Here is a 25,027-nt window from a genome sequence, read left to right as displayed (position 1 = left end):
ATCCTTTTCCACTCTCAGAACGAGTTTTTCTCAATGCTCTGTCGCTACCGAGACCGTCGGCTGTCAGGGGTTTCATGCACATCTGTCTGACCCTCGTTTTTTGTGAGACCTGATTTTGTGTGTTTTTTTTTCACCCGTGCATCCGTGCTCGTGACAGTTTCTGTGAAGCAAGGTGCGACAGATAGCGGATTACGATCCGGAGAGCTCTTGTAAGAGTTGAAAAGGGTTGAGCTTTCGGCGGCGTTTGGCGACGGAGCTCCGTTCACGTACGTACGGAGTGCAGATAAACCTCTCGATGATTCATGGGGTTGAGGGGAGAAGTGGATTTGATTTATTACATTTTTAATGCACTACGGAAATATGGAGGGTAATTTGCATGGCACACTCGTAAGTGGCGAGGCAGCGATATGAATACTTTTGAAGCAGGGATGAAGATGTATCTGTTTGCGTGCAGTTTCCATCTTCAAGAACAACTTGAGTACAGCTCAATGTACTGTTATATAGAATTAGCAATTCATGTGACACGACCAAACACCATATTTGTAATATATTTTCTACAAAAGACTGGGCGTCTCCATCATACTTGTTAGTGGTCGACGTGCAATGCTAGAGCATGGGGTTTTATGAAAAGATTACTATCCGATTGAATAGCAATAGAACCATTTTCTAAGTAGCTTTTTATATAATAAGCAATGATGGCCATCAAGCATTTGTTTCTGTTTAAAACAGGATAAAAAAAAATCAGGCCGCTAGCCGCTTCAAATTAGCCCCGAGTATATGACAGCTCAGAGTGTCTCGTTGCTTTCGTTTTGCATTCGTTCGCTCCCTGCCAACTAACTCAGCAACGACCGGTTGCTAGGAGCAACTGCGCCTGCAGCATCGTTTGTTTTTCTGGCGTTTCGATTTCCGGTGAGCCGTCTTCGCCCGTGGGGATCGGACAGGCTGGAGACAGCAACCGGTTCGGTGCTGCCCCGAGGCGCCACTAGCCCTTCGATTCGAGATTTGTCACCGTGTGATGTGTTCTCTCTTTCTCGAAGTAGCTAACGAAACGCGCGAACGCAACCAGCCGATCGGTGAAAAATATCAAAGTGTACGTGGATGGCGACAAAATCGTGTCCTAGCCGGCAGGAAAGACACGAAGGGCGCCAGTTCCTACAGTCAGCTAGCGCCCCCTTCGCACCCAGGACGGGTTGGGAATAAAAATATTTCAAAGGAAAATCGAACCCGGCTTTGATTGGCTATTAAAAAACTTTTGTAATTTAACTTTGCCACGCGCTTGTGTTGGTGCGCTGGTCCTTAATGCTCGGTCCGGTGGTGGTGTGGCCACCGGAATCGGACACCGGAAGTCACCCGTTGCTGCTGCCAGGAGGTGAGGCCAATCGAAACAAAAAAAAATAGAATAGCACAAATAAAAAGCACCCCGCAGCGAAGCGCAATCGCAAGTGCAAGCCAATTCGCGAGCGCATTTCCAGCGATCTTGTTATGGCCCATGGGTAGGTGAAATTTCGATACAACCAACCAAACGCGCTCCTCCCCAAAAAGGCAAAGCATTATAATTCCACCTCTCAAGCGGCCGAGGCAGAGGGAAGCAGGCCAAAACCATTGAAGTTGTTTTCCCGGACTCCCGGCGAAGGTCGAGAAACCTGGAGTTAACTCCGATCTCTCAGAAGTCGCTCCACCCACCCTTGGCACCGTTTGGTCGAACCGAATCACCCGCCGGCCATGCGTTTGCCGACATTTAATACAAAGTTGAAATGAAATCGCGGAAAATTAAAAGGAATTTTTCAGCCCCCTCTCCGCCATAGCCAAGGAAAACGAACAAGAGCAGCGAAAAAAGCTTTGCCCGGTTTATTTTATTCGCTGATACGTTTGTTTCCTTCGTCCTGCGCCCACCTCGTTTCGATTCGGAATAATACCATCTACTTGAGAGGATTTCACCTTCGGCATGGCTGTTTACGTTGTTTTGACTCGCGTTCGCCATTCGATTGCTAGCGTCGGATGATGGTTCAACAAAAAACAGAAGCAAAATGAAAGCAGCACCCCTTAGGAGCTTGCCCGTCCTGGTGATGGGGGTGGCCAGAAGTTTCCTTGCCCTTCTGGCCATGCAGACTGACGATTCTAGGCAGATTGGATGGTTCTTACAGTGTTTTGTTTCGACGTTTCTGGCTGCCCTCTAGCTGGCCTTTGGTTTTGGGGGCTGCTTCGTAAAGTTTCCGGGTGACTGGGTGGCGGGCAGGGAAAACAAATGGCTAATTAAAACGCAACCAACGGATCCGAAGAGATGCTCAGGGTTGCGAGAAAATTCTAGTACTGATTTCGTCGCGAAAGTGTGGTAGTGATGGCAGAAAGATGCCCGTGTTTATATTTAATTGTTTCGACGAACGTAATTCGAACTAAAACTTCGAATGCTGATTCGTCGCACCTTTTAATTAACAGTTGTTCAAAACAAATCTTTGGAATCTGTAAGTGTAAGCTTTCTTCGGCAACTGACGTTCTGTTTTTTATTGTTGGAAAGTTATTCCGTCAAATTCTTGCAAAACAAACGAGCTCCAGCCTCATATTTTTGCCACATCAACCCGCTTCATTCGATACCATTCCACGCTGCGCAAATATTGCTCGTTTTCGGCAGCCTTATCCTTCTTGTGTTCTACGGCAAGTGCATTCAGTCTGGTAAACACGAGCGGGGTTATACGATATTTTATCCTTTCCTTTTCAAGTCCACCTAGCAAACAAACTCCCTGGCGATACGGCATGTCTCCGGATGCATTTTACAACGCAAACACACCCCCAAAAACTCTGGGGGATGATTTCGATTACTGAGCTCCGTTCTATAATCCATCTTTCTTCAAATTTGAACAGAACCACGGCTTTTAACGGTTCCCAAGCGCGAACGATGAATGATCGTGGTAGGCCGGTGGAAATGCGTGACGCAAAAAAATCCCCCCGTGTGTCAGGGGTTAGTCTAAATTTTCTTGTTTTTTCCTCCCTGAATGCAGCTCTGCCGTCGTCAACTTGCGCCGCTAAAAGGGGTGACGTTTTTTTTATTTATTTCGAGGGTATACGTTGAAGTATGAACGAAAAAAACCTCTAGGCACGTGGACCGACGAGGGTCGCGTTTTTCAACCCGTTTGCCGAGCGCCTACTTTGCTTAGTCTCACGTTTCGTTCGAAAGGGTGAACCTAAAGGGGTTAGGGATTATTTTTTTTATTATTCAAAAAACCTACAATTCAGCACGTTGGGTTTTTTATTTTATGATTTTTTCCTTACTTAGTGTTTTTTATTCGCTTCCGTTGGTGTAATTGTATCAGGAAAAGCTTGGAAGTTAAGCGCAGCGAGGAGCCTGCCAACGCAACATTAGCAATGGAAAAAGAATTATCAAACAGGAAAAAAAGCAAACGGAAGGCGACAAACACTTTTTCATGCGTTCGAGGATACATTTTTTGCGTTTTTGTTAGCTCAGATGAAGCGAGTTTGGTTGGCTTTAGCCTTAATTAAGTGCAGTTGAACGAAGGAGAAGCATTTGTATCCCTTTTTGAGCTTGAACCGACGGAAAAAATTTCACCATGCCCACTGCGCGTGAAGGCAGGTTTAAAAAACCGATTGGCTTCGTTTTTTATGTAGTTCAGCATTTTTTGTTCATTAAACCAGCCCTAGGGCGATGCTATATGGAGCATGTTTTTTGCGACATCCGGAGTCATGCTCACCCCATTGGGAGAGGGATTGACCTCAGTGGAGATTTGTGACGACGTGCGTGACATTTGTGTTGATTTTTTTGTACACTACAAACAGTTTTTTTATCCACTTTATCGTTCAATGCAAGTTTTCCCGGCAGGAAATTATATAAACGTGGCTCAACGGTAAAACGAATTAAGCGGAGCAGCTGCTGGGGATTTTCTGTAGTCCGGAACCGTAAGCTGATAGCGATTGTGGCATGATTTGTAAGATGGAGTTCTCATTTTTTTGTTTTAGCGTCGTATGTAAAATATATATGGCCATTAATACGTAATTTGAAAGAATTTCAGTAACAAACATGAGGAAGAAAACCGTTACTTTACAACAGTGCAGATGTACTCTTGTATCTCTTGATAAATAGCCGCAGAAAAAGGACACGGTAATCATTGACAGCTGTCAAAATCGGCTAAATTCTAGGGTATTCTCGGTACAGGTGAAGAAAAGATGATCAATTAGGGCTAACAAAGGAATTGTCTGACGTATGAAAAGGACGAAACAAACATGTGTCTATTCGGTGGTGAAAGAAACCCGGAAGCAATCCTTAAATGAAAGGATAAGCAGAGAGGATAATTGAAACGCGAAGAATAAGAACCATCGTCTCTGCTGCATCGTGCACAGAAGATGTTTTCGAAACATTTTTTTCTGTCGCTAAACTGCATTTAGCGTCATCTGCCAACGGAGAAGAAATCTCTACCATACATCATCAATCCTAACCCCGGTGTGTTTATTCAAGTGGTCAAATTTAGTTTCGGGCGCGGATGATGCAAAAAGGGAGAGCTTCGCTTACCGAAATGGCAAAAACACATATCCTCGCATGCGGAAAACAAGCATGATGAAATTATATAGCGATATCGTAAAATTTGATGCTGATATGGGCGAAGCTTGAGCGACGCGTTCCTCGTGCCTTCGCCGGCAAGGTAAGAAAAGGGGCGAAAAGCGAATTTGGTTATTCTTCCATTTCGAGCAGTTTCCCCCCATTCCGGGGTCCCTTCGGGGGTGGCGAAGGAGTTTCCCGTTTCCGGCGACGCCATACGTTATCGCGTGCGAGAAGGCGATGTGTCTCGCGAGCCAGAGCAGAGGCCGAACGTTCGCCCCTTGCGCTCGGTGGCTTTATTTGAATTGATGTTGAGGGTGTTGCCGTAATGATGTGTTAAAGATGCTTATGTGAGCCGGCCCATTACTGTCGGGGGAGGAATGCAAGAAAACCTTGGAAGCAGGAAAGCATATGAACGTCGTACTACTTGCATGCGGAGAGATGAGACCCGTTAGGAGGAAATTGAAGCTTACGGTGTGGTTCTAAATGCTTCTACATGTTGCTCAACATTGATTTCTTGAATTAATAAATTACAAATATTTCTGTTTAAGTGAACGTGTGTGACTATAAGGAGCAGTTCGATCACAGAAGTCTACTAGTAATGTTCCTGCTCGTAGGAGGATAGAACCCTGTTATATGCTCACATGAAAACGTCTGTATTTGGTTACGATTATGATCGACCATGGGTTGTGGTGGCAAAACAAGCCGCACGCATTCGAAAGGAAGCAAAATCTCCCAAGCGTTCTCGCGAGCCTCAGCCAGGTTCGTTAGCTTCTCGTTTCCCATCCCATTCCGTGTGTGAGGATACACGCAGCATCCTCACCCCCGGAGGATTGGCCGCAATTGAGCAGCAATAACTTATGGATTGGTGGCTATTGTACCATTCGATTGATACCGTCGGTTGGGAGGCCCATCTCCTACAGGGCGGCGAAAGGACGTCATCAGGTGCGTCCCCGAATGGTCGTTCGGAAGAGTTAAGGCGGCATGCAACTCGTTTTAGGACGAGCCGAAACGGCCAACCGGAACGATTTGCATCGACGCCGGTGGAGAAGGAAAAAGTTTCGCCCAAATAACGACACCACTCAGATGGGTTGTAAAAACGAATGTTATCCGATGTGGTAAGGTGTTGTTTGGTTTTCCCCAGGTGAAGATGACACGAGCAAAGCACGTGAAAGCTGACGATAAACGTCTCGACGGGTAAGCTAAGGCACCCGTGCACCTCACGGTTATCTGCTTCTGGGTTTTGTCCACGATTTAAACGTCAGCTTGGGGCGGGTTTCGTCAGGACGAAATAACGCCGCTCGTAATGCGGTGCACCCTGGCAGAGTCTGATCGGTGGTGACGTGGAGATACCGAAACGCTTCGTGCTTGTCAGTGGCCACTTTATGGCTGTCCATTAGGAGTCCATTAGCGAACGAGGGCCGGCATTACTCGGTGCCTGGTGTTATTCGCGCCCTTGTGGTCTTTTGTTTTGTATTAAGATTTATACCAATCAAGGGATTCACGGAGTGTTACGATCTTTCTTCGTTTTAACAAATTCATCCCAACTAAGCATAAGCTTGACGAGCAAATGCATTCTGATGATATTTTTTGTGCCATTCTGACTGAATGTAAAGCACATGTATGAAGCAAACTAAACGAGAATAAAAACATATCCCGTTAGAATAGGGTTCGTGCTTTGCAAAGCTTCTTAGTCCTAGACAGAAGCACCTTCAGCTAGGGACAGGTGTTAATAACGCATAGCAGAGTTTGATTCATGTTTAAATGCAAAAAAAAATGGACAGGAATTTTTGGATTACTTTACTTAACGTATTGGAGTGAGCCGAAACGCATACGTCTCTTATTTCTACCTGCATGCGGCTCTAAAAAAATCACTCTGGAATAATGGAATGGCAATAGAAAAAAGAAAAAAGAAAAGAAAAGCGCACACAAGGATCAGACGGTTCACAGAATGCAAGCCGAAAATTCACTTCAGACAGCCTCTTCCTGAGTGTTGTGTTTCCTTTGCGTACCCAACACCACGTCATACGGCGTGCAGACACACCGTTAGGTGCAGTTGTATCGCTACCAGAATAATCATTAGAGTGCATCTTAAAAGAGTAATTATTAGCGTTCTTTTTCAATCATTCGCTTATACAATGTGTGAGTGCTGAAAGCGGCTACGGTGTCCTGCAAACCGACGCAGGTACGCCGCTCATCTTCGAACGGGGTTAATTTCAAACCATGCGAGAATAGGATTAACAGGCTTAATCCTTTCAAAAATTAGCAACAGGCTTTTTGCCGAGAATCGGCGTCCTGGGTGGGCAGATGAAGCTGACAGCGTAGGATTCCCTCTTTCATGATCGAAAATCAGTCTTCCAACCATCCCGTCCCCAGCCAGAGACCGTTACATTACGATCTATTTGGAAAGACTGACAACAAGACACAAACAATGTTCCAACAAGCCGTATTGACAGTGACTAACTGTCACGACACGATCTGCACACGACGCTGACAGACCCCACCGGCTCTGTACGATCGAAGTAACCAGATGCACTACCGAACCACCGTTGACTGGAAACGCTCAACTTCGGTGACGTCTAATTAACCGCAGCACGCTGGAATGAGAAATTGCCTTCACCCCCTACGACGCCATTCCACGAAGTCTCGTGCCGGAAAATTAACGGCATCACTTACTCCGCCGGTGCTGCACCGTGTGATGTAAATCTTTCTCCCGGTAGGCCCGAAAGGGTCCCGGGAAAACCAAAAAGGGGCAACAAATCACGCACTCCTTGAGCGCTGGGGTGGGTTTCCGACTCCTTACATCTGTTGGGGTGCGAAGGGTTCAACGGGGTTTCATGAGATCACGTTCACGCCACCCGAACGATCACCCGATCGTGGCCTCAGGCGTCACGTGCCCAAGGCCAAGACACGCCGGGTAAGGGGTTCGCCTTAGCGCCGATGCAACTCTTCTCCTTGCTGGCTCCTTGATGCACTCTGTCGCGTGCCCTTGCGTCATGTTTATTGTTGTTAGGCTCACCCGGTTGATTATGCTGTCGTATATAACCGCATCTTAAAAGCCACTTAAGCGCATGCTTTACAAAGATATTATGTTTCCCCTTCTGGTTCGAGATCCCGAAGAACCCCTTCTCGACGAGTGCGTCACGGTTTTATGGTCGGGACCTTTTCGTGCGATCGTCGAGTTTTTTATTTCTTCATTTACACTCCGGAAGACATCCTTTACCCCGGGACGGTGTAATTCCATTTGATACAAGGCGAGCCGTCTTTTTTCTATCTTGAGAAATCGCTCCCGTGTTCACCCTTCTTCGCGCTTGGAAAGGGTCTCTCGATGGCAGGAACGGGTTCCGAAAGGTGTCCGTGGGTTCACTTACGGATGTAATAGATTTTTTCTTGGCATGGCGCTTACCACTAGGTTTTTTATTTCGTTCGTCAAAGAATAAACTATTTTTTCCTTACGCTGCAAGACGTTAGACACGCGCCAAAGCTATCGACGCGTCAGGATTAGGTTTATTATTCGAGGTTTCCACCGCTGCGGGTCCCTTTTTATTATAGTTCAACCCACGCTACGGGTACTAGGGGTACGTAAAATGTTTGTTCACGCCGAACCCCCCGGAAAGGGTTAGTTTTATTTTCTTTTGACAGCTTCATCAACGAGTATGTTTATTTAATTTACGATTTTCGGGCAATCGGTATGTGTTAATTGACTCAATATGCGCACAACTGCTTACATTATGGCGAGAGCGAGCATGATTATTACATCTAATGCAATAGAGCGTTTACGATCATTTACATCCATCGTTTCGTCTGCAAATACCGTTAGCGCTGTGGATGAATTAATAACAAAAATACTCAAAAAAATCGTTTTGCCATACATTGGGAGGATTCTTCTTACCTTCCGGTTGGTTCGTCGTTCCGAATTCGACCTCGAGCGTGATAGTGTTTCACATAATCTGACATTCGTTGTAAGGTTCCAGAAATCCATCGGGCTTCGGTTGTAGCATGTTGCGCCCGTTTCCAGCAGCGCCTGATAGACAATCAATCAACCGCAAATCAAACGCGCTCCTTTCGGGTCCCTATCGAACCTCTCGCTGCCCCGAACACATGTTGATGATGAATGCGAAAAGGTGATGTAAACATCCCTTTTTCGCTTTCCCTTTGTGACAACGTGCGTCCGAGGGAAATGAAAAAAAAACGCCGTCGGAAGAACGGGATTGTTGCATCCCTTTTTGAAGGGAAATCCTTAGGCGTTGTAAAAAATGATCATCTTTAAAAACGCCTGCTCCAGCAAAGCAAAAACGAGCCATCGGAAGGTGTAATATTAATCCTTCTGTGTGCACCCGAGCTAGCGGGATATCTGTAACGGGTCTTTATGTGATATACAAAAAAGGATGTTGCTCAACACACCCAGGATGTGAAGGATTAAAAAGGTGAAGATTTTGTAAAAAAAACATAATCCCATGCGGTTTAAAATCAAACCAGCTCTTTTTTTGGTCGCATGGAATGAAGTTTAAAGGAAGCACATTTCGTATGAGTGCCGTTAGGCATTGAAAGTATAAATTCCACACCTACCTGAATACGTACGCAGTGTATTATCTTTTTTAAACAACTTTATTTATCTTCTAATGTTTGGAATTGTTTTGTGTGCGTTGTAATATGCAAAGTAAATAAGAATGTTTGATTTATTACTGCGAGAAACTGCGCCAAACGAAACCTTAAAGCGTCCCTGCGGAATCGAGGGTACATTATCCTTCAGGGTGGAATCAAAAAGGGGTATAAATGACGCCAAGATGACGATCGTCTGCGAGGCGGCCGAAACACACTCCAAGCTGTTACCATCCGTGCATGCCTTCACCGCGACCGAGAATGATTACGTTTACGTTTAAACGATTTCAAAAGACTTGGAAAGGAAAATGCAAGAAAAAACGTCCTCGCAAGCACGCCGATGTGTGCTGAATTCTGGGCAAAGGGGTTGCGAAACGTTGGGCCAAACGGTCGGTGATACTTTGCATACACCCGCGGGGAGTAGTCGGGCCCCGGTGGGATCCGCGGGACGAACGCTGAAATGTATCAAAAGTAAGATTTATGGTTATTAATTTTGCCTGTTAAATAAAAAAACGTCCGCCCTCGCAGCACAGCACATACAGTGAAAAGAGGAAGAAAAAAGAACCGACTGCTAGGGCGCGTATCTTTTGCGAACAAGTAAAAGCCCTTAGACAGAAACAGACGGCAAAGGATGGAGAAGTATCCCACACGGCCCCCAGTTCGCACAGCAGGAAGCATCCCAGACGACACACACCGGAAGCGAGCAGGCTTGCAGGCTTATGGCCGTCTTCTGACACGGGGAATGGCAGCAGAAATCGATGTTTATTTAGACAAAATGAAAGATCTCAGCCCACCACAAACGCCGGAACAGGTTGCCCCTTGGATGACGTGCGTGCATGCGAAATTATGGCCGTGAGATGGGTGGGTTTAGAGTGAAGGGCCATGGGATGGATTAAAACCGCTAAATGTTGCTCTCCGACCACCAAGCGAATCGCGAGGAATAAAAGCAAGTGGTTTTTGGTTTTGGGCAGGATTGTTGTTTTCATGTAAGCAGAAGCAATAACACTCCATTCGAATCGGAGCCGCAGTGAGATAGCATCGAGGGGCGTTATGTATTTCTCATCTCTCCGAGCGTCTCCGTTGCATATAATTATGTTTTACGACAAACAACTGATGGGAGGATGAGCGTTTTTTTATTTAAAACCCTCCGTCGAAGTCTGCAAAGGCGAATTCCATAGCGAACTGGCAGTGCAATGGTCGTTCGATTGTCTTCTTCGATTTAATGACGCTGTTGCATGCGAAGCTGTCGTAACATGCGTAACGCTGGCCCGTTCCAATGGTTTCTTGCTCCATCAAGCAGGAGTCTCCACTTCACTTGTTGTCCTCGAGCAGAACGCGAAGGATGACGAGCAGTATAAAAAACCCGAGCCACGGAAACGAATGCAAAGATTCACACCAATTCTGAGAGAGCAATAAAAAGCAATGAAAACACGAAATTGGTTTCCGAGAGTTGTTTTCGTTTTGTGGCGCCAAGGGCAGTTGGAAGGTGCGGAATGATGGAAAGTGGTCAGGCCACGACCGGGCGATAGGAAACGGAAATGGCCAGCATACTTCCGAACGCGGTTCACGCGGTTCGAGGGTTTTTGAAAAATAACACAAAATATAGGTGCGTCGAAAAGTTCTCGCACGGTTGAGTAGGCTGGGGAAAAGCAGAAATGAAACGAAAAAAAACAACAACGCAGAACCCAGTTGCCCTGTTTAATGAAATTATTCCAAGGCCTGCTGTGGGTCCTGTGAGGAAGCGAGAGAGTCCCTTTTCGATGGTGGTGAAATTTTCGTCCGGGTCAGTGCGTGGGTAGGCCTAAAAGGCACTCCGCGTTGTACCGCGAAACACCCTCAGTCCAACTCGGTTGCTAACACCACCCACTCAGGAGGGAAAAAACGAAGGAATAAAAATGCGAACACAAAACGCGGCCGACATCCCTTTCGCGTCCGTGCGCTTGCCTCATTTGCATACCCTTTTTCCCTCTCGCGCAGGACACCCCCGGGCTCGGGAGCGGAAGGGCAACCGCCATCTCCCGAAGCCGTTTTTAATTTCAGTCACTCGCTTTCATTTTCGCGGATGCTGCGCACTCAAACGTGGCCTCCCCCGGAAGCGGAGGCAAAGATGAAAGCGAACGGCGCGAAAAGAAGCCAACAGTGACAGGACGAAAAACGCGCTGCCCAAAAAAGGATACATAGCAGCGGGCGGAGGAGCACGGGGTGGCGAGAAAAGCGCACGCGAACCGAGGGAAAAGCGAAACTGTTAAGAAATAAGGGGTTGCTGCCGTTGCCGTTTGGGCATGTTTTATTTTTTGCGTGAGGCTCCACGAGGCGAGTTCGGGCATTTGTTTCGCTTCCATTTTTACTACCGGCCGCCGGTACGCACACAAGCACACCCCAGGTTTTTTTACGTGCCATGGTTATGTTTTTAACGTTTTGGAATTTCGGCTCCGGTTAATGTTAACGGGGCTGAAGGAGGCGCATAGCTGGACCAACGGGACCACTGGACAGGGGGCGCGAAAGTCCTTGAATAGGACGGCGAGCACGAGGCTTCCGACGAGGGAAATATTAACATCCTTTTGCGAGGACCCAGAAAGTGAAATAATTTTTCTTCTTTTGTACGTCCGAGATAAAATTTTGTTTTAATTTATCGCATCCTTATTATAGTGCATAGCGTAGAGATTTTAATTTAAATAAATTTTTATAAATCAATCTTCACTGAACACGGTCCCATCTGAAGCGATAGGAGCCTCCAAAGAATCGGATCCTTTCTCATCAGCTCCAATACGCTTTTGGCGGCGCAACACGCAAAAATATTTCCCAGCGCGTCCTTGATGGGCTGTAATGCTTTGTCCTTTCCCCTTTTTTTCGGGTACCGCTTGTCCGCGCTCACCTCTTCTGCATTTATTTTTAAGTTCCCCTCGCTTGCGCCATTTCTGCTCCTTCCCTCTCCCTCGAGAAGGCTTATGTACTTTGCTTTTTTAACCGGAGTTAAAAGCCATCCTTCGCTGGGCCTGCCATCGACGCCGAAGGATGGTATGCGTCGGTATGCGTGGGTGCTCCAATTGGCCGCCCTCTCCGCCCTATGTGCTGTGCGCGGGGGGTTTTCGGGAACCCCGGGAGAGGAAGGTTTAACTTTTCAGTACATAATCGGCGCACCGGAGCCTGAGGAGTGGGTTCGCTCGCCGGTTTTGTTATCCTTAATTTATGTTGGGCTACATTAAAATTCTAATAAAAATGAAACGCGATAAGACGAATTAAAAGAAAGAGAAAGGAGGCAAGGCAGCGGGTTTTCCCCTTTTATCTCGCTCAATTCTATTTTTTTATTCTCGCCCCGCGGCTCGGGAACCGAAGATGCTAATGGAACTGGGTCGCCGTGGCACGTGATGCAACCGTGGAACGTGGGATGTGCTTCCTGCGGGCGAAAAAAGGGATATAAAATGTGGCCTTCCCTGCTCGACCTCTCCCTTTCTCAGGATGTTCCAGAGTGGGTTGCTCTCGTTCATCCCTTTCGGTGGGTTCCCGCGACACAACCGTGCTTCCATGACAGCTCCCAATTATGGTAAGCTAAAGCAAACGTACAAGCACGAGAAAAATACAAGGGGGAACTGTAAAATCCTGGTGCGCCTTTGGCGTCAGGATGCGCCAGGACACCATCGCCATCATCATCATCATGGTCGTCGTCGTTGTCGTCGTCAATCGGCAGTCTTCTCCGGGATAGACGTCGTTGGCGGTAATTTTGGGAAGTTTTTTAGTGCCATCGGGACACCGGGACACGCGTCGGCGCCCGTAATGTGCGCCGATGGAAACCCTCGCACTTCTTTAATTTAAATTTTTAATGCTTCCACGTGAATGCGTGATTAGGTTTCGGCGCCCACGGCCACGCAGTTTCCGGTCGCAGCACCCAGCATAGCCCGAGCTGGAGGTAGTAAAATGGTCGAAAATTCCCCGTTTCTGGGTGGCTTGGCTGGGCAAGATCATCTGAAGGTGAATGGCGTGCCGTTGATGTGTTGAGTTGGGTGTTTTAAACGATTTCAGACAGCGCCATTGATAGCCCATATGCGGTTTGCGATAAGCTTTCCGTTATCAACCGAACTAACGATCACTAGCGTGAGCAAATTGGTGTCCTAAAGCTGCTCTTTCGGGAGTTGATGCGTCGTTTAATTTCGTTACGACTCCACACACACATACACACACCAAACGACTGCGACTCGCCGAGTCGTGCATTAATCTCACCCAGCTTCCGGTTGGGTTATTTGATTAATTTTCACCTGCCACCTGCGGTGCCACGCTTCGCACAAAGTGGCACGTTTTTGCGTTTGCGATTGAATATCCGCGTGCCCACGCCCATCCCACCCCCGGAGGATTATCCCTCACGAAGGGTTCTCATTTAATGGCGGCTTTACCCGTTACGTTACGGCGTTGCGTTTCCACGGCGATCGATTTCCGCGCACGGATTCGGGCTTTTCGGGAGCGTCTTTTTCCGCGGTAGCTTCTCCCGTGCAGCTGAAACGCCTTTCCATCCACGGTGGCAGGCAAAGCCGCATTAGCACGGGCGTTGGGATCCGCTACTTTGTTCGGGTATCGTCGTTTTGGCGCAGCTAGCGTCTCCGGCCTACGCCATGCCCAGGGTTTTAATGAGTGTAATTTCTAGTGATTCCCTCTTAGAGCCCGCACCGTGTCTCCCACCGGTGCCGTTCCGCTACGCAAGCAAAGGAGTAGCAACGAAGCTAGAAGCCCGGGCCTAGGACAGCCGGGAAGCCATCGAGCGGGGCCGTGGGGAGAACCCGAAAAAACAGCCTTCCCGAGAAAGGGGATGAAAAAATTTGAATACGCTCTTCCATCACTCTTGCTCCTGCTCCGAGCTCAAGGAGCTCCCGGAACATCAGAGAAGGCAAAACGCGAGTTTCAATGACACCGTGGATGGAGGGTTGCTGCTTGCTGATGGTGGTGGGCGCTGAACAGGATGAAGAAACAAGGTTTGCAGCAGGCATAATGAGGGAAGGTGTGCTGAGGGAAGGTGGCGAGTGAACGAAGGAAGCAAAGGAAAAAAAAAACGTAAACCTATCTTAATTCCGTTTCCATCTCCGGACCGGAGCAAGGAGCAAGAAGGACGAACGACTTAAGACGCACACTGCGCCACATCGGGCTAGAGTTGGGAGGGGGTACAAGGCAGCAGGAACGGTTGGAAAATCAAAAGGATACGCAGGAGGAGAAGGGCGCACACACAAAAAAAGGGGCGCTGAAAATGGAAAAGAAAGATGGTCGACGAAATCCACCACCCCCGACGTGCTCCCTTGGGAGGTGCGCGGGTGGGTGGGTGGAATGGAGTGGTACGAGAGGGAAAGAGTTTTCATCTCATTTACATCTCAAACTTCGGGCGCAAGGACGAAGCGCAGTAATTGCGAGAGTAGTAGTAACGGCAACGGTGGGTAGACAACACTTTCGCAGCCTCGCTCGCCGGATCCTTTTTATGTACGCTTTTTTTTGCATCCCCTAAGATAGGGTGTAGCTGTGTGTGTCGGTGTAATGGCCCCACGGGCCGTCGTTTGTAGCGGTTTTATTACCACCGAATATCCGCGGAATTGAGCCATGTGCCGGGTGCGGTGCGCCAAGTGGAAAAAGGGGTGTATTTACTTTTCATTAGCTGAAAAACTCGCCAGGAAAAAGGGAGAGCGAGAGAGAAAGAGAAAAAGAGAGTGTGCGAGCAAGTGAACAAGAAGGTGAATGTTTGAAATGTAGAAGAAGAAAGGCACCAACACTAGCGGGAAGAGAAAAAATCCGATCCGAGCCGAAACAGATTGCCCAATTTTAATTCCTTCGCTGTGCCGTTGGCCAGCGCGAAATTGATAAATTCCGTCACTGTATGCGTGGAGCACACGGCCGTTGGCTTGCTTGGCGGAGATCCTGCCGCCGATGGTGATGGTGACGCACGACGCCCGCTCTCTTGCCAGCGTCCTGTTATTGTTTTCCGTTCGTCCTTGCGAGCCGCTTTATGTACAACAACCGGTTGCAGAGTGCGGAAATAAAATAAAACCGCTGCTCTGCAACATGGGGGGAAACAAGGCGCGCTTTAAACACGACGGGCGGGACGGTGTTTTTTGTTGTTGCCGAAGGACATTCGCGAGGCGCGAAGAACGCGCGAACGCAGCATAACCAGACAGGATAATCAACGGGCACTTCGCAGCAGCGTGGATTGAGGGTGGGTGAAAATCAAGCGGAAGAAAACCCCTCACACCTAGCTGCTAGAGCAGGAGAGCGAGAAAGAAAATGGAAAAGAAAGAGAGAAAGAGAGAGAGCGACAACATCAACCCCCTAACATTAATCTCATTAACAGCGCGCTCATCTCATCTCGTCTCGTTCGCTCACCCGTTCACTCTCACTTTCACTTGGCTCGCGCGGGCTCACGGGTTGCTAGGATGAGTTGGTTGCGCCATCTGCTTGCTTCCGGGGAGCCCGAATCCTTCCACGCTGTGTGAGTGTAGGTGTGCGCGGTTCAAACACTAATGAAGAGGGCGAAACGCGTAAACAAAGGAGCGCCTCGGTACCCTACACACAGGCGCACCACCGTGGCGCAGCCGGAAAACAAAGCCACATCAAAGCGCTACGGAAAAAGGGATGATGACGAAGCCTTACGGAGCAAGCACAAACGCGCCAGGTACGCGGTGGTGTGCGTGAGCAGTCATTAAAATTAAATGGCTGCCACTCGGGCTGGCTCGCTCGCTGGTGGCTGACTGGTGGAAAACGGTACGAGCGCGCCATGTGCGCGCATTTTTTTACTTCCCGTTTTTCACTCACTCTCACTCGCACGCGTGAGTTTGGTTGCTTGGATTTCCATTTTAATCCTACTCATTTAACGACTCTCGCCGTCTCTTTCGGGCGTCCTTCGATAGGGTTTCCCAGTTATCCCGCATTTTCATCCTTTTACGCGTATTTGCATACGCCTTCGTTCGGAGTTCCTCGCTCGCAGCAAGGAGATGAATCGTAATGATGGAACCCTTGATTACGAACATCGGTAGCTTTGAAACGCATCGCTCTAATGCTCGATTGCAGATTCGTCGACTAAAGCCCTCCTCCCACAAGTACTGTCAGGAGACAGTTTTGCGTCCTGCATTGCTTTACTTTCACGATGCACGTTGCATAGTGCGTCGGCGACCAGGTAGAAAGGGATCGCTTTCTGCTCCCTTTACGGCCCTTCGTTAGGGCCACTGTTACGTTTGTTGCTTTCTATTTCATCTAATTTAGTATGCCCGTACCGCTGCTATTGATTTTTCGAGCTCAATAAAACCATTCTGCAATATTTTGTGCTTTCTTTCTTTCGCTTTTTGCTCTTGCGTTTTGCACTCACTGCGCTTTGGTTGGTGTATGTGTTATAGAATACTTTTATTTCGTTCTTCATTTTAAATTCATTTAATCTCGCAGTTATGATCTCCCCAAAACATCCTTTACGCATAGTTTCGTACACATTTGGTTTGGTTTGGTTTGTGGTTTCTTCGCCATGAGGTAGTTGCAATTACTTCGTCAGTTGCATAAGTTCAATGGTATGTTTAATTGGCTTACAATACAGTGACTCGCGGGTGATCGCTTCCGTCTTCCATTTTCCCGATCATTCATCTCGAGATGCTAGAGCAAAAATTTGTACTATGGTTGTTCAAGAGTTTAATAGTTTTCGTTTCAAGTGTGAGTGCTTTTTTCTTTGCAGTTTTGTAGTCGTCCTTGGGCGGAACCTTGTAGCCGGATAGGTCTGGGTAACAGGTCTGGTTTCGATTGAGCCTTCCGTGTTAAGAACATTTCTAACCAACATCTATTCGTTACGAGACATTCACATTTATATCTAGGTATCTGAGAACATTTCTCCTTCCAGCGTCTGTATTTGTATTTCCTCTTTCCACCAAGGGATGGGAAATTACAATCTGTTTTCGTTTTCTACATTACTTCGAGAAACCAAACGACACACGCAACGGAATCGTTCTCTCCTGTTCCATCTAAATATTGAATTAATTTAACAACAACTTATACTGGGACGAACGCACCGTACTTTCCTCCTTCATTTACATCAACTAACGGGCAGGGTTCAGTTTTCCGATTGCACATATGTCCCGTTTGTCGCATTACTTTTAGTGGGTTGCGCCTGCATCGACACGGGTTTGGCATTGTTACGGTTTAGATTATCTAAGTGATGGGTTTAGAGCATATTAACATTAACAGTTATGTCGATCGATGGCGACAAACATCTAGCTTAACTTGTACCATTTTCGACTAAAATAGCTTGACACCGACTGTAGAGAGAATTATTTTCCTGCAGAACTACCGTATATGTACATCTTGTCGATCGTTGTCGCGATCGTGCCTCGATCGTCGATTGCCCAGGAGAGGAAACTGAACTGAAACTGAGTCCTCCCGCTTCCCGAATCCTGCCGGGATGCGGCCTACCTGACACAAAGCGGTTGCATGAGCACCGAAGCCAAAACCGTCACCAAATGGGACCGGGATCGGTCGGCTCGGTCCAGTTTAAATGCATGTAATTATTTACACTAAGGGATGCGGGCGGCACCGTGCTGGGACAGGGAGGAAGTGCGGGGCCTCAAGGACACTGCCACACCGCAGGGGGAAAAGGCAGGGGTTTGGGTTGTAAAATTCATTTGGCAGCCATCGCTCTGTCGAGCAGAACCCAAGCCATTCCCGGGGAATGCTTTATGGTTTATTTTGTCGATATTTATGGTCACAATTGGAGCGAATGCCTTTTGGGTAGCGTTTGGTCGATGGCGAAGGACTTCGGGGCTGCTTGGTTGCCCACGGTCACGGCCTTGGGCCGAAGAGGTTTTGGCAAACTGGTCGCTCTCGCCATCCGAAACGGCAAACAGATCAGCATGCAGATTCGCTTCCTCAAAACTGATTCCTCAAAAAAAATGGCAAGCTTTCACACCGTCTCTGAGAAGGACTCATCACTGGACATCGGGATCTTTCCGAAGCAAACCTTTTCCTCACAACAGTATCCTGTTATCCTTTATCAATCCGTTCCAGCAACACCCGGTAACCCACGAGACGGGTTTTTTCGCTCAGTTTCCTCTGGCGATGCCAAGGGATGCTGTGTCACGGTCAGTCTAATTGCGAAAATGTGCCCCCATCCGCCATGTGTCAGGCTCGGTGCGAAAGGGTAAGTGTAAATTACGCCTTCCGGTCCTAATTCACACCCTTATCAAGAAATCAACAATCCCCTTCAAGCAGACGAAGGGCCGAGGTCGAGCTCGGTCAGGAGTGAATCCGCAGCCCTTTCTCCATCCAAACCGCCGCCCTAGACAACCCTTTTCGCACCCTGACCCGATTCATGGCAAATTGTTATTTTATTGAATGAAAATCACGGCTCGATGGGCTTTAGGGATTGCCACCGTATGAGTGGTCGTGGAAGGGGAGACGGATTTATCGCTGCCCCTTTTCCGGTCGTGGGAAGGATGTGGCTGGTAGACCCTTTCTTCCCCGGCGCATGTAAAACATGTCCTTAATCTTGCCCCGACCACTGGGCAGCGGAATTCAAGCCTCTCACCGGGGTAGAAGGCTTTTTTTCCCCGGGCGAGCATGGGGACCACCTTTTTTTCCTTTTTTATAATGTCCAGTCACGGTATCCGGTGCAGGAATTTCCCCAGGAATAGGAAACATGCATGAACTCCCGGATTCCGGAGCCAGGCTCCTTGTGCGTGATTGACCCGAGGGGAGAATTTTCAGGAATGGAATTCTTTGGCTCTGCCAGCTGTTGATATCGGCCTCTTCCGGAGCTCTTCAACGCTTCGCAAAAAAAAGGGAACAATGCAAAAATAATAAGAAACCGAAAGCAACGAATATAATAAAACCCGGCGGACACTGAACAGAAACGAACGTATACAAACACAAAAGTAACACAAGAGACTGTATGTTTTTTTCCTTGTTGCATTCATTTTGCACTTTCTTCCAAAAGGCGTTTAAATATGTTTTATTTTCGAAATAAAGAAAAATAATATTAATAGATAACCGCACCAATAGGCCGCATACGGCGGCGCCTTAAACGCGAGCTTAATATACGACCCCCGTACCAAATACCCGGGAACCGAACCTTGAACTAAAACGAAACGAATTTTGATTTTACTGCTGCTGGTGTGACTTAACGCTTAGAAAGAGTTCAAAAAAAGGATGCGCAAACGGGCGTCCTTTTTCTCCCCCCATCGGCGTACAATGATTGACCCGAACGCGGGAGGAAAAAGAGGTATGCGCTTACGAGCTAACTGAAAACTAAACCGAACCAACAAATCAGCCCGAGGCTGGTGGAACCATTGTGGCCAAGCGAAGGGTGAGGAGGCATAAAAAATAAGAAGGGCTTATACATATATATATATATACGCGCTATGCTAAAACAATCGCCGTCCTGGTGCGCGCGCACACTTTCGCGTTGAGATCTCGCCCGAAACGAAAGCCCGATTCCAGATCGATCCTCGCGATCGCGGATGTAGGATGGAGCAAAGGATGGAAGGATAACGGGGTAGAGGGTGGGGTAGGTTCAGGACATCAAGCGATGCCATCGCTTCCTTTCGCTTATCCGCGCTCGCGCTCGCTGCATTCTCCGTTTCATTCGCTATTGAGGAGGAACTTGTATACCAAACAAGACCGGATCCGGTTCCACGGGGTGGAAAACCGGGACGCGGCTTGACCGAAACGAAACTAATGTGTAAATGCCAGTACGTGGGTACATGCGTGTGTGAGTGTGTGCAGCTTGCAAAATAACCCTAAAATCCACCGCTCTGATGGCACTATCTGGCTGACATGCACCCTTAGCAAAGGTGCCTTTTTTTCTGACTGTTCTAAAATCCCCGCTAAATGCTAACCCCAAAATGAGTGTGTGAGAAAGAGAGAGAGAGAGGGAGAGAGAGCAGGAAAGATAAAGGGGAGAAGGACGATTAGTTTAACTTTTGTTTTTGTTTAAGATTACTTTGTACATTGAGCTCGAACACGAGTACATCGTCGTCCTTCTTCCATACGTATATGTACACCGGGAAACAAATAAGGGGGCTCGGGAAAGTGTCCTCAATCTCTCCCCCCTCACGCCCCCCCCCCTCTCTCTCTCTAGCTGGCACACACACGCACCACCACACCCACATACAGGCAGTTTTTACTTCTTCCAAAAACGAACACCCGGGGGAAGCTCTCTGTGTAGCTGGGTTGCGTGCCGGCTGCCTTTACAGCCTTCGGCAGGACACACGCGCGCTCATCATAGTATCAGTAGTGATAGTAGTAGTAGTAGTAGTAGTAGTTAATAGTTAATAGCACACTAAGTGGTAATCGTAGTTGTGGTTGGCATCTTGAGGTTTCTGTTTGGTTTGCTTACAGGTGACCACGTCCTATTTCCCATCTCCCCAATGCGTCGTCGTCCTGACGTTCGCTTACAGTTCCATCCCGTGGTGGTGATGATGGAAGAGCTGCCGCTGCTTCAGGTAAAGTGTTGCAGCATCATCCAGCTCATCCAGCTCCTCCATCGACACGGGTGATCGTGGCGAATGCATGCTGAGGTCCTCAGGTTCGGTCTGCTCCGGCAGTTCGCTCTTGACGTGTGCGATCTGCTGAGGTGTACGTGATCGATTCGCGCTGTGACGAAGGTCCATAGCCGCCGTTTCAGCTCCGGAGGTGTCCGAAAGTGGCCCAAATGCTGCGGCCAGTGGCAATGTTAGACCTGGGAACTTCTGGTGCAGCAACAACGCGGACGGTGGTGCCTTCGAGAGTGCATCGAGCGACAGATCGCTTGAATCGGATCCACCACACACGGACTTGTGGTCGGAGTGGTGGAGATGAAGATCAGCAGAAGCCGCCGGACTAACGGCGGGTGTCGGCGGACTCGGTAGACCGCACTTGTGATGCAGCAGATGGTGCCGCCGACGGTAGCTCGAATTGCACCTATCACAGTGGAACGGCTTCTGGCCGCTGTGGCTGAGCATGTGCGCCTTCAGCTGGTTCGAGTCGGAGAACTTTTGGTCGCACATCTCGCACTCGTACGGCTTCTCGCCCGTGTGCACGCGCAAGTGTCGGCGTAGGTTGGCAACTTGCACGAACTGCCGGTCACAGTGCGTGCAGGAGTACGGCTTTTCGCCCGTATGCAGCCGCATGTGTGTCTTGAGGTGGTGATCGCGCGTGAAGCGTTTGTGACACTCCGGACATTCGAACGGCTTCTCGCCGGTGTGCGTCCGCTCGTGGTTTTGCAGCACGTGCTTGTAGCCGAACGAACGGCTGCAGATCTTGCACGTGAACACCTTGTCGCGGGAAGGATCGCGCGACGCCCCCGATGAACAGGATGCGGATGAGGACGAGTTGGCCGCTGCTGCCGCTGCTGAGCTTGCCGAGGTGGTCGTGATCGTAGCCGGGAGTTCCACGCTACCATTGGATTGTGGCGATGAGCCGGAAGTGGGCGGTGAGATGGGTCCTGGGCTGACTGGCAGATCGACAGGGATCGAGAGGTGGTGGCTTGGAGATCGCATCAGGTGTGAGTGGTGGAGGTGGTGATGGGCGGTATCCTTCCGCGCGGACGACTGCAACTTCCGCTTCGAGAGTTTCTTCGACTGCGGGACGATTTCCGAGGTTGTCGACACGATGTGGTTGTTGTTGTTGTTGGTGCTGTTGTTGTTGTTGTTGGCTGCTGCGGCGGCGCTTAGCTTGAGCGACTTGGAGCTCTTGTGGCTGAGGGCAGGTGAGATGGGGCTCTGGGGTGGTGGTGGGCTGCTGTTGTTGCTGGTGGGCGTAGGAGGAGCCCACGCACCGAAAAGGGCGGCATGGGGCGGGAAGAGACCAGTGGCAAGAGACGCCCGTAGGGACATGGGCAAGCCGGCGGCCATGAGGGCGGCAGCGGCTGTTTGGTTGGCGGCCAGAAGCTGCGGGGCTAGCATGCCCATGGCTGAGGCCGTGGCTGGGTGGAAGCCTCCGTAAAGGGAGGGTGTGTGCTGGAAGTTCATGGCGAGATGGTGCTGCTGGCGCTGGCCAGTGAGGGGTGGTGATACCGACAGGCTGCGCTCTTCGTCACGGTTCATGCCTTGCAACGTACGGACGGCGGCTAATCCTGCGAGAGAAGAAACAAGAACAAAGCGAAAGGACTCGGTCAGTGAATGTGACAAACGTTGGTTGAAAGATTTGCAAGTGAGTGTCTCTCAAGCAAGCGAAATCCGTCGGCTTTGGATTTTTAAATTCGGTTTGAGCCGATGGAAAATGCGAGGCAAGAGAAGCACAAAAACTTAACATTCTTGAGAAGATGTTCGGTGGACGTCAGTTCTAAAGGCTCAGCTCAGCTCTAAAACACTGTAAGCCGTCGGAAGGTGATCTCACAATAAATACCAACTATTGTATATTTGATGGAGAAATTTTCATGGCGAAAAAAGATCATCTTGATGGGGAATGTTATCCAAGTATGTCATGCCCATACGTCAATTCAAAGACTACGTTATATAGCTGGAGCTGCAGCCTTTTTCTCAAAGGTCTAAATACTATTTTTCTATCTGATTTATCCGCAAGGAATCGCCCTCATTAGCGGACGAGCTTTTTTGTCTGCTCCACTCCGTAAAGTGAAAGAAAAATGCGCCTCCAACCAACAAGTCGCTCGGACGTCCTCCTCAAGATGCCGGCTAAACGAAAGCGAAAGCCGGCATCGTTCGCGTAACGGAGTGAAAGAATAAAAAATAACTCAAGAACACGCGGCACACACGCGCAACTTACAACAAAAGCACACATCCTTTCATCCGACGGGCAAACAAAAACGCACGTCGCTCTCTCGCTCTTTCGGAAAAACAACTCGCATACCACGAACACACCCGGCGCGGTTCCGTGTGTGTGGGTTCACGAGACTGCGAAAGGATATCGCGCGCGAAACCCTGCCATGTGTGCCAGCCAGCAAAACAAAACCCCCACCATTCTTTGCCGGTTGCACCGACAACTGCCGTCAGGACACGGCTCGATGACGTCGTCGCCGTCGTCCTTGTCGTCATCGTCTACGTCGGGCCCGCGGCGAGACGGATTGAATGGGTTTCCACCCTTCGCGTCATCCTCCCAGGATCCTTTTCACTCCTCTCTCCATTCAAACTCCTGGGGAGCACACGTGTGTGAGTGTGTGTATGCAGGAAAAAGGGTGGCACGAGCGCTGTTGCTCGGAGCAACACACACGTGGCAGGACGGCATGATCACAGCAGGCGCCTCGTATGCGCTCTCGCGGGAATCATACAAAGGGGAGATGTTTTTCTCCACCTATGAGCCCAATTTTCCCCTTTCCTTGTAACGGAATCGGGACACGTTTTCCCGTGTGTTGGTGCTAGCGGTTCCGGTTGGAGTAGCACTCGTTTTTTCCTTCTTTCCCATACGCGAAGGACAACATGCATTTAATCCTTTATTTATCTGGGTGTTCACTCTCGCTCTCGCTCACCAAAGGGCTGCGGTGTTTATTGTTTGGGGTTTGTTTGCGTTTCGCTTTCATTCGTCAAAATTGGCCCCCACAATTAAGGCCGGCAAGGTCCTTCTGCTACGGTGAGAGGTAACAACCCCTTTGCAATGGGCAGAAGGACTTTTTTTCGGTGTTCGTTTTTCGCTCAGGCTGTTATTCATTTCCTCCCTCGCTTGCGGCCACTTTTTCCAACCATGCCAGCCCACGGGCCGTGTTTTGTTTGCCTTTTGGGCTGTTGCTCGGTTTCAGGATCAGGAAGTGAAATTACTTAATGTTTGTTTTGCGCGTGTTTGTGGGTGTTTGTAGTGTTTACTCTTTTATTCACGCCCATTCCCTCGAGAGGTGTGCTTGATTAGATTTTATTCGAGCGAGATGTGCGCGCGAAATGCCGTCGGTGTTTGTGCGCTCGGCGAAATATCTTTAAAATTCGACCGCTACCGTCCAGAATTTGGCTGAAGAAAGAATCACCTCACTGGTGAGGAAATGGACGAGTCGAGTTCGGCTTGAAACCCGTCCAGTAATTAATTAAATCCCACCAGCATGACCTCCACCGAGGGCAACTACGAGAACATTCGGTATCGTCTCAGGTCGTCCTTCTCGATGGACGGGAAGGCGAACAAAAAAAAAACAGTTAAATAATTTAAATACACCTTCTTTTGCGTCTGCTCGGCATTGGCCACAAAAAGCTGGCCATTTTCGTTATCCTTGCCTTCTCGATCGTTCGTGTCCGGTGACCTTCCTTCTTGTCAGCCGGCCTCACGACGGGGAGTTTAAAAAAAGGAGACAACCTCCGCTCTAGGATGCGCCCCGGGAAGGTGAATGAAAAGCGAAAGCTAACGCCGAAGGATTCGTGGCCTTACGCGCGCGCTTTATGCTGTACATAGCGAGAGAGATAGAGAGAGAGACCTTGCGAGCTCCGTGATATGGAACCGACCTCCGAGAGAACGAGAGATTGAGACCCGTCTTCACTTTCATTTCACGCCCGTCCGAGAGATGTTAGTTTAATTGATTCAATTAAAAAAAAGTATTCTCCCACCAAGACACCCGGTTGATGTGTCTCGTGTTAATTTCCACCTACCTCTTGCTGTTTGAGCGTCCTGCAAAAGCGACAAAGCCATCACTGCCTCTGTCACTCGTGGCGTTCCGTACGGGGTCGTTGCCGGCGTGTTTGAGCCGTGTGCCGGTGTTGCACCAACCACAAACCCACACACACACACAAACCGCGTCAACCGCGCGATGTCCTTTCGTGGAAGGGTGGTTTTTTGGGGGGAAAGAGATTGACCGTCCTTTATGCTGATTCGGTCGCCCACATACACTCACAAGTACATCCACCCACTTGCGCACACACACAGGGTTGTCACGGAACGTGTTTCTGAGCCGAGCCGACACACTATCACAATAAGGGGCTCTCGAGGCAGTAAGAATCAATCCTTCCCCAACCGGAAGAAAGTTGCACACGG

At 48.9% G+C, this 25,027-nt stretch overlaps 1 protein-coding gene across 1 annotated transcript; it reads right to left on the bottom strand.

The window, feature by feature from the left end:
- Positions 1-20,538: 20,538 nt before the first annotated feature.
- LOC128730178 (protein krueppel) lies at positions 20,539-24,685 on the bottom strand. The gene is made up of 2 exons (XM_053823209.1): positions 24,646-24,685; positions 20,539-22,199 (listed from the first exon to the last, which is right to left on the bottom strand). Exons 1-2 carry the CDS (start codon positions 24,683-24,685, stop codon positions 20,539-20,541), a joined length of 1,701 nt encoding a protein of 566 aa, XP_053679184.1.
- Positions 24,686-25,027: the final 342 nt, after the last annotated feature.

Source organism: Anopheles nili, chromosome 2 (genome assembly GCF_943737925.1).
Source record: "Anopheles nili chromosome 2, idAnoNiliSN_F5_01, whole genome shotgun sequence".
Lineage (NCBI taxonomy): Eukaryota > Metazoa > Arthropoda > Insecta > Diptera > Culicidae > Anopheles > Anopheles nili.
This window is presented reverse-complemented; position numbering and strand designations above follow the sequence as displayed.

Bases quoted from the DNA above. Each gene is read 5' to 3' on its own strand.
- LOC128730178 (XM_053823209.1), bottom strand. From the start codon at position 24,685: ATGGCTTTGTCGCTTTTGCAGGACGCTCAAACAGCAAGAG. The intron at 22,200-24,645 runs GTAGGTGGAAAT...CTTCTCTCGCAG, and splicing joins GGACGCTCAAACAGCAAGAG to GATTAGCCGCCGTCCGTACG.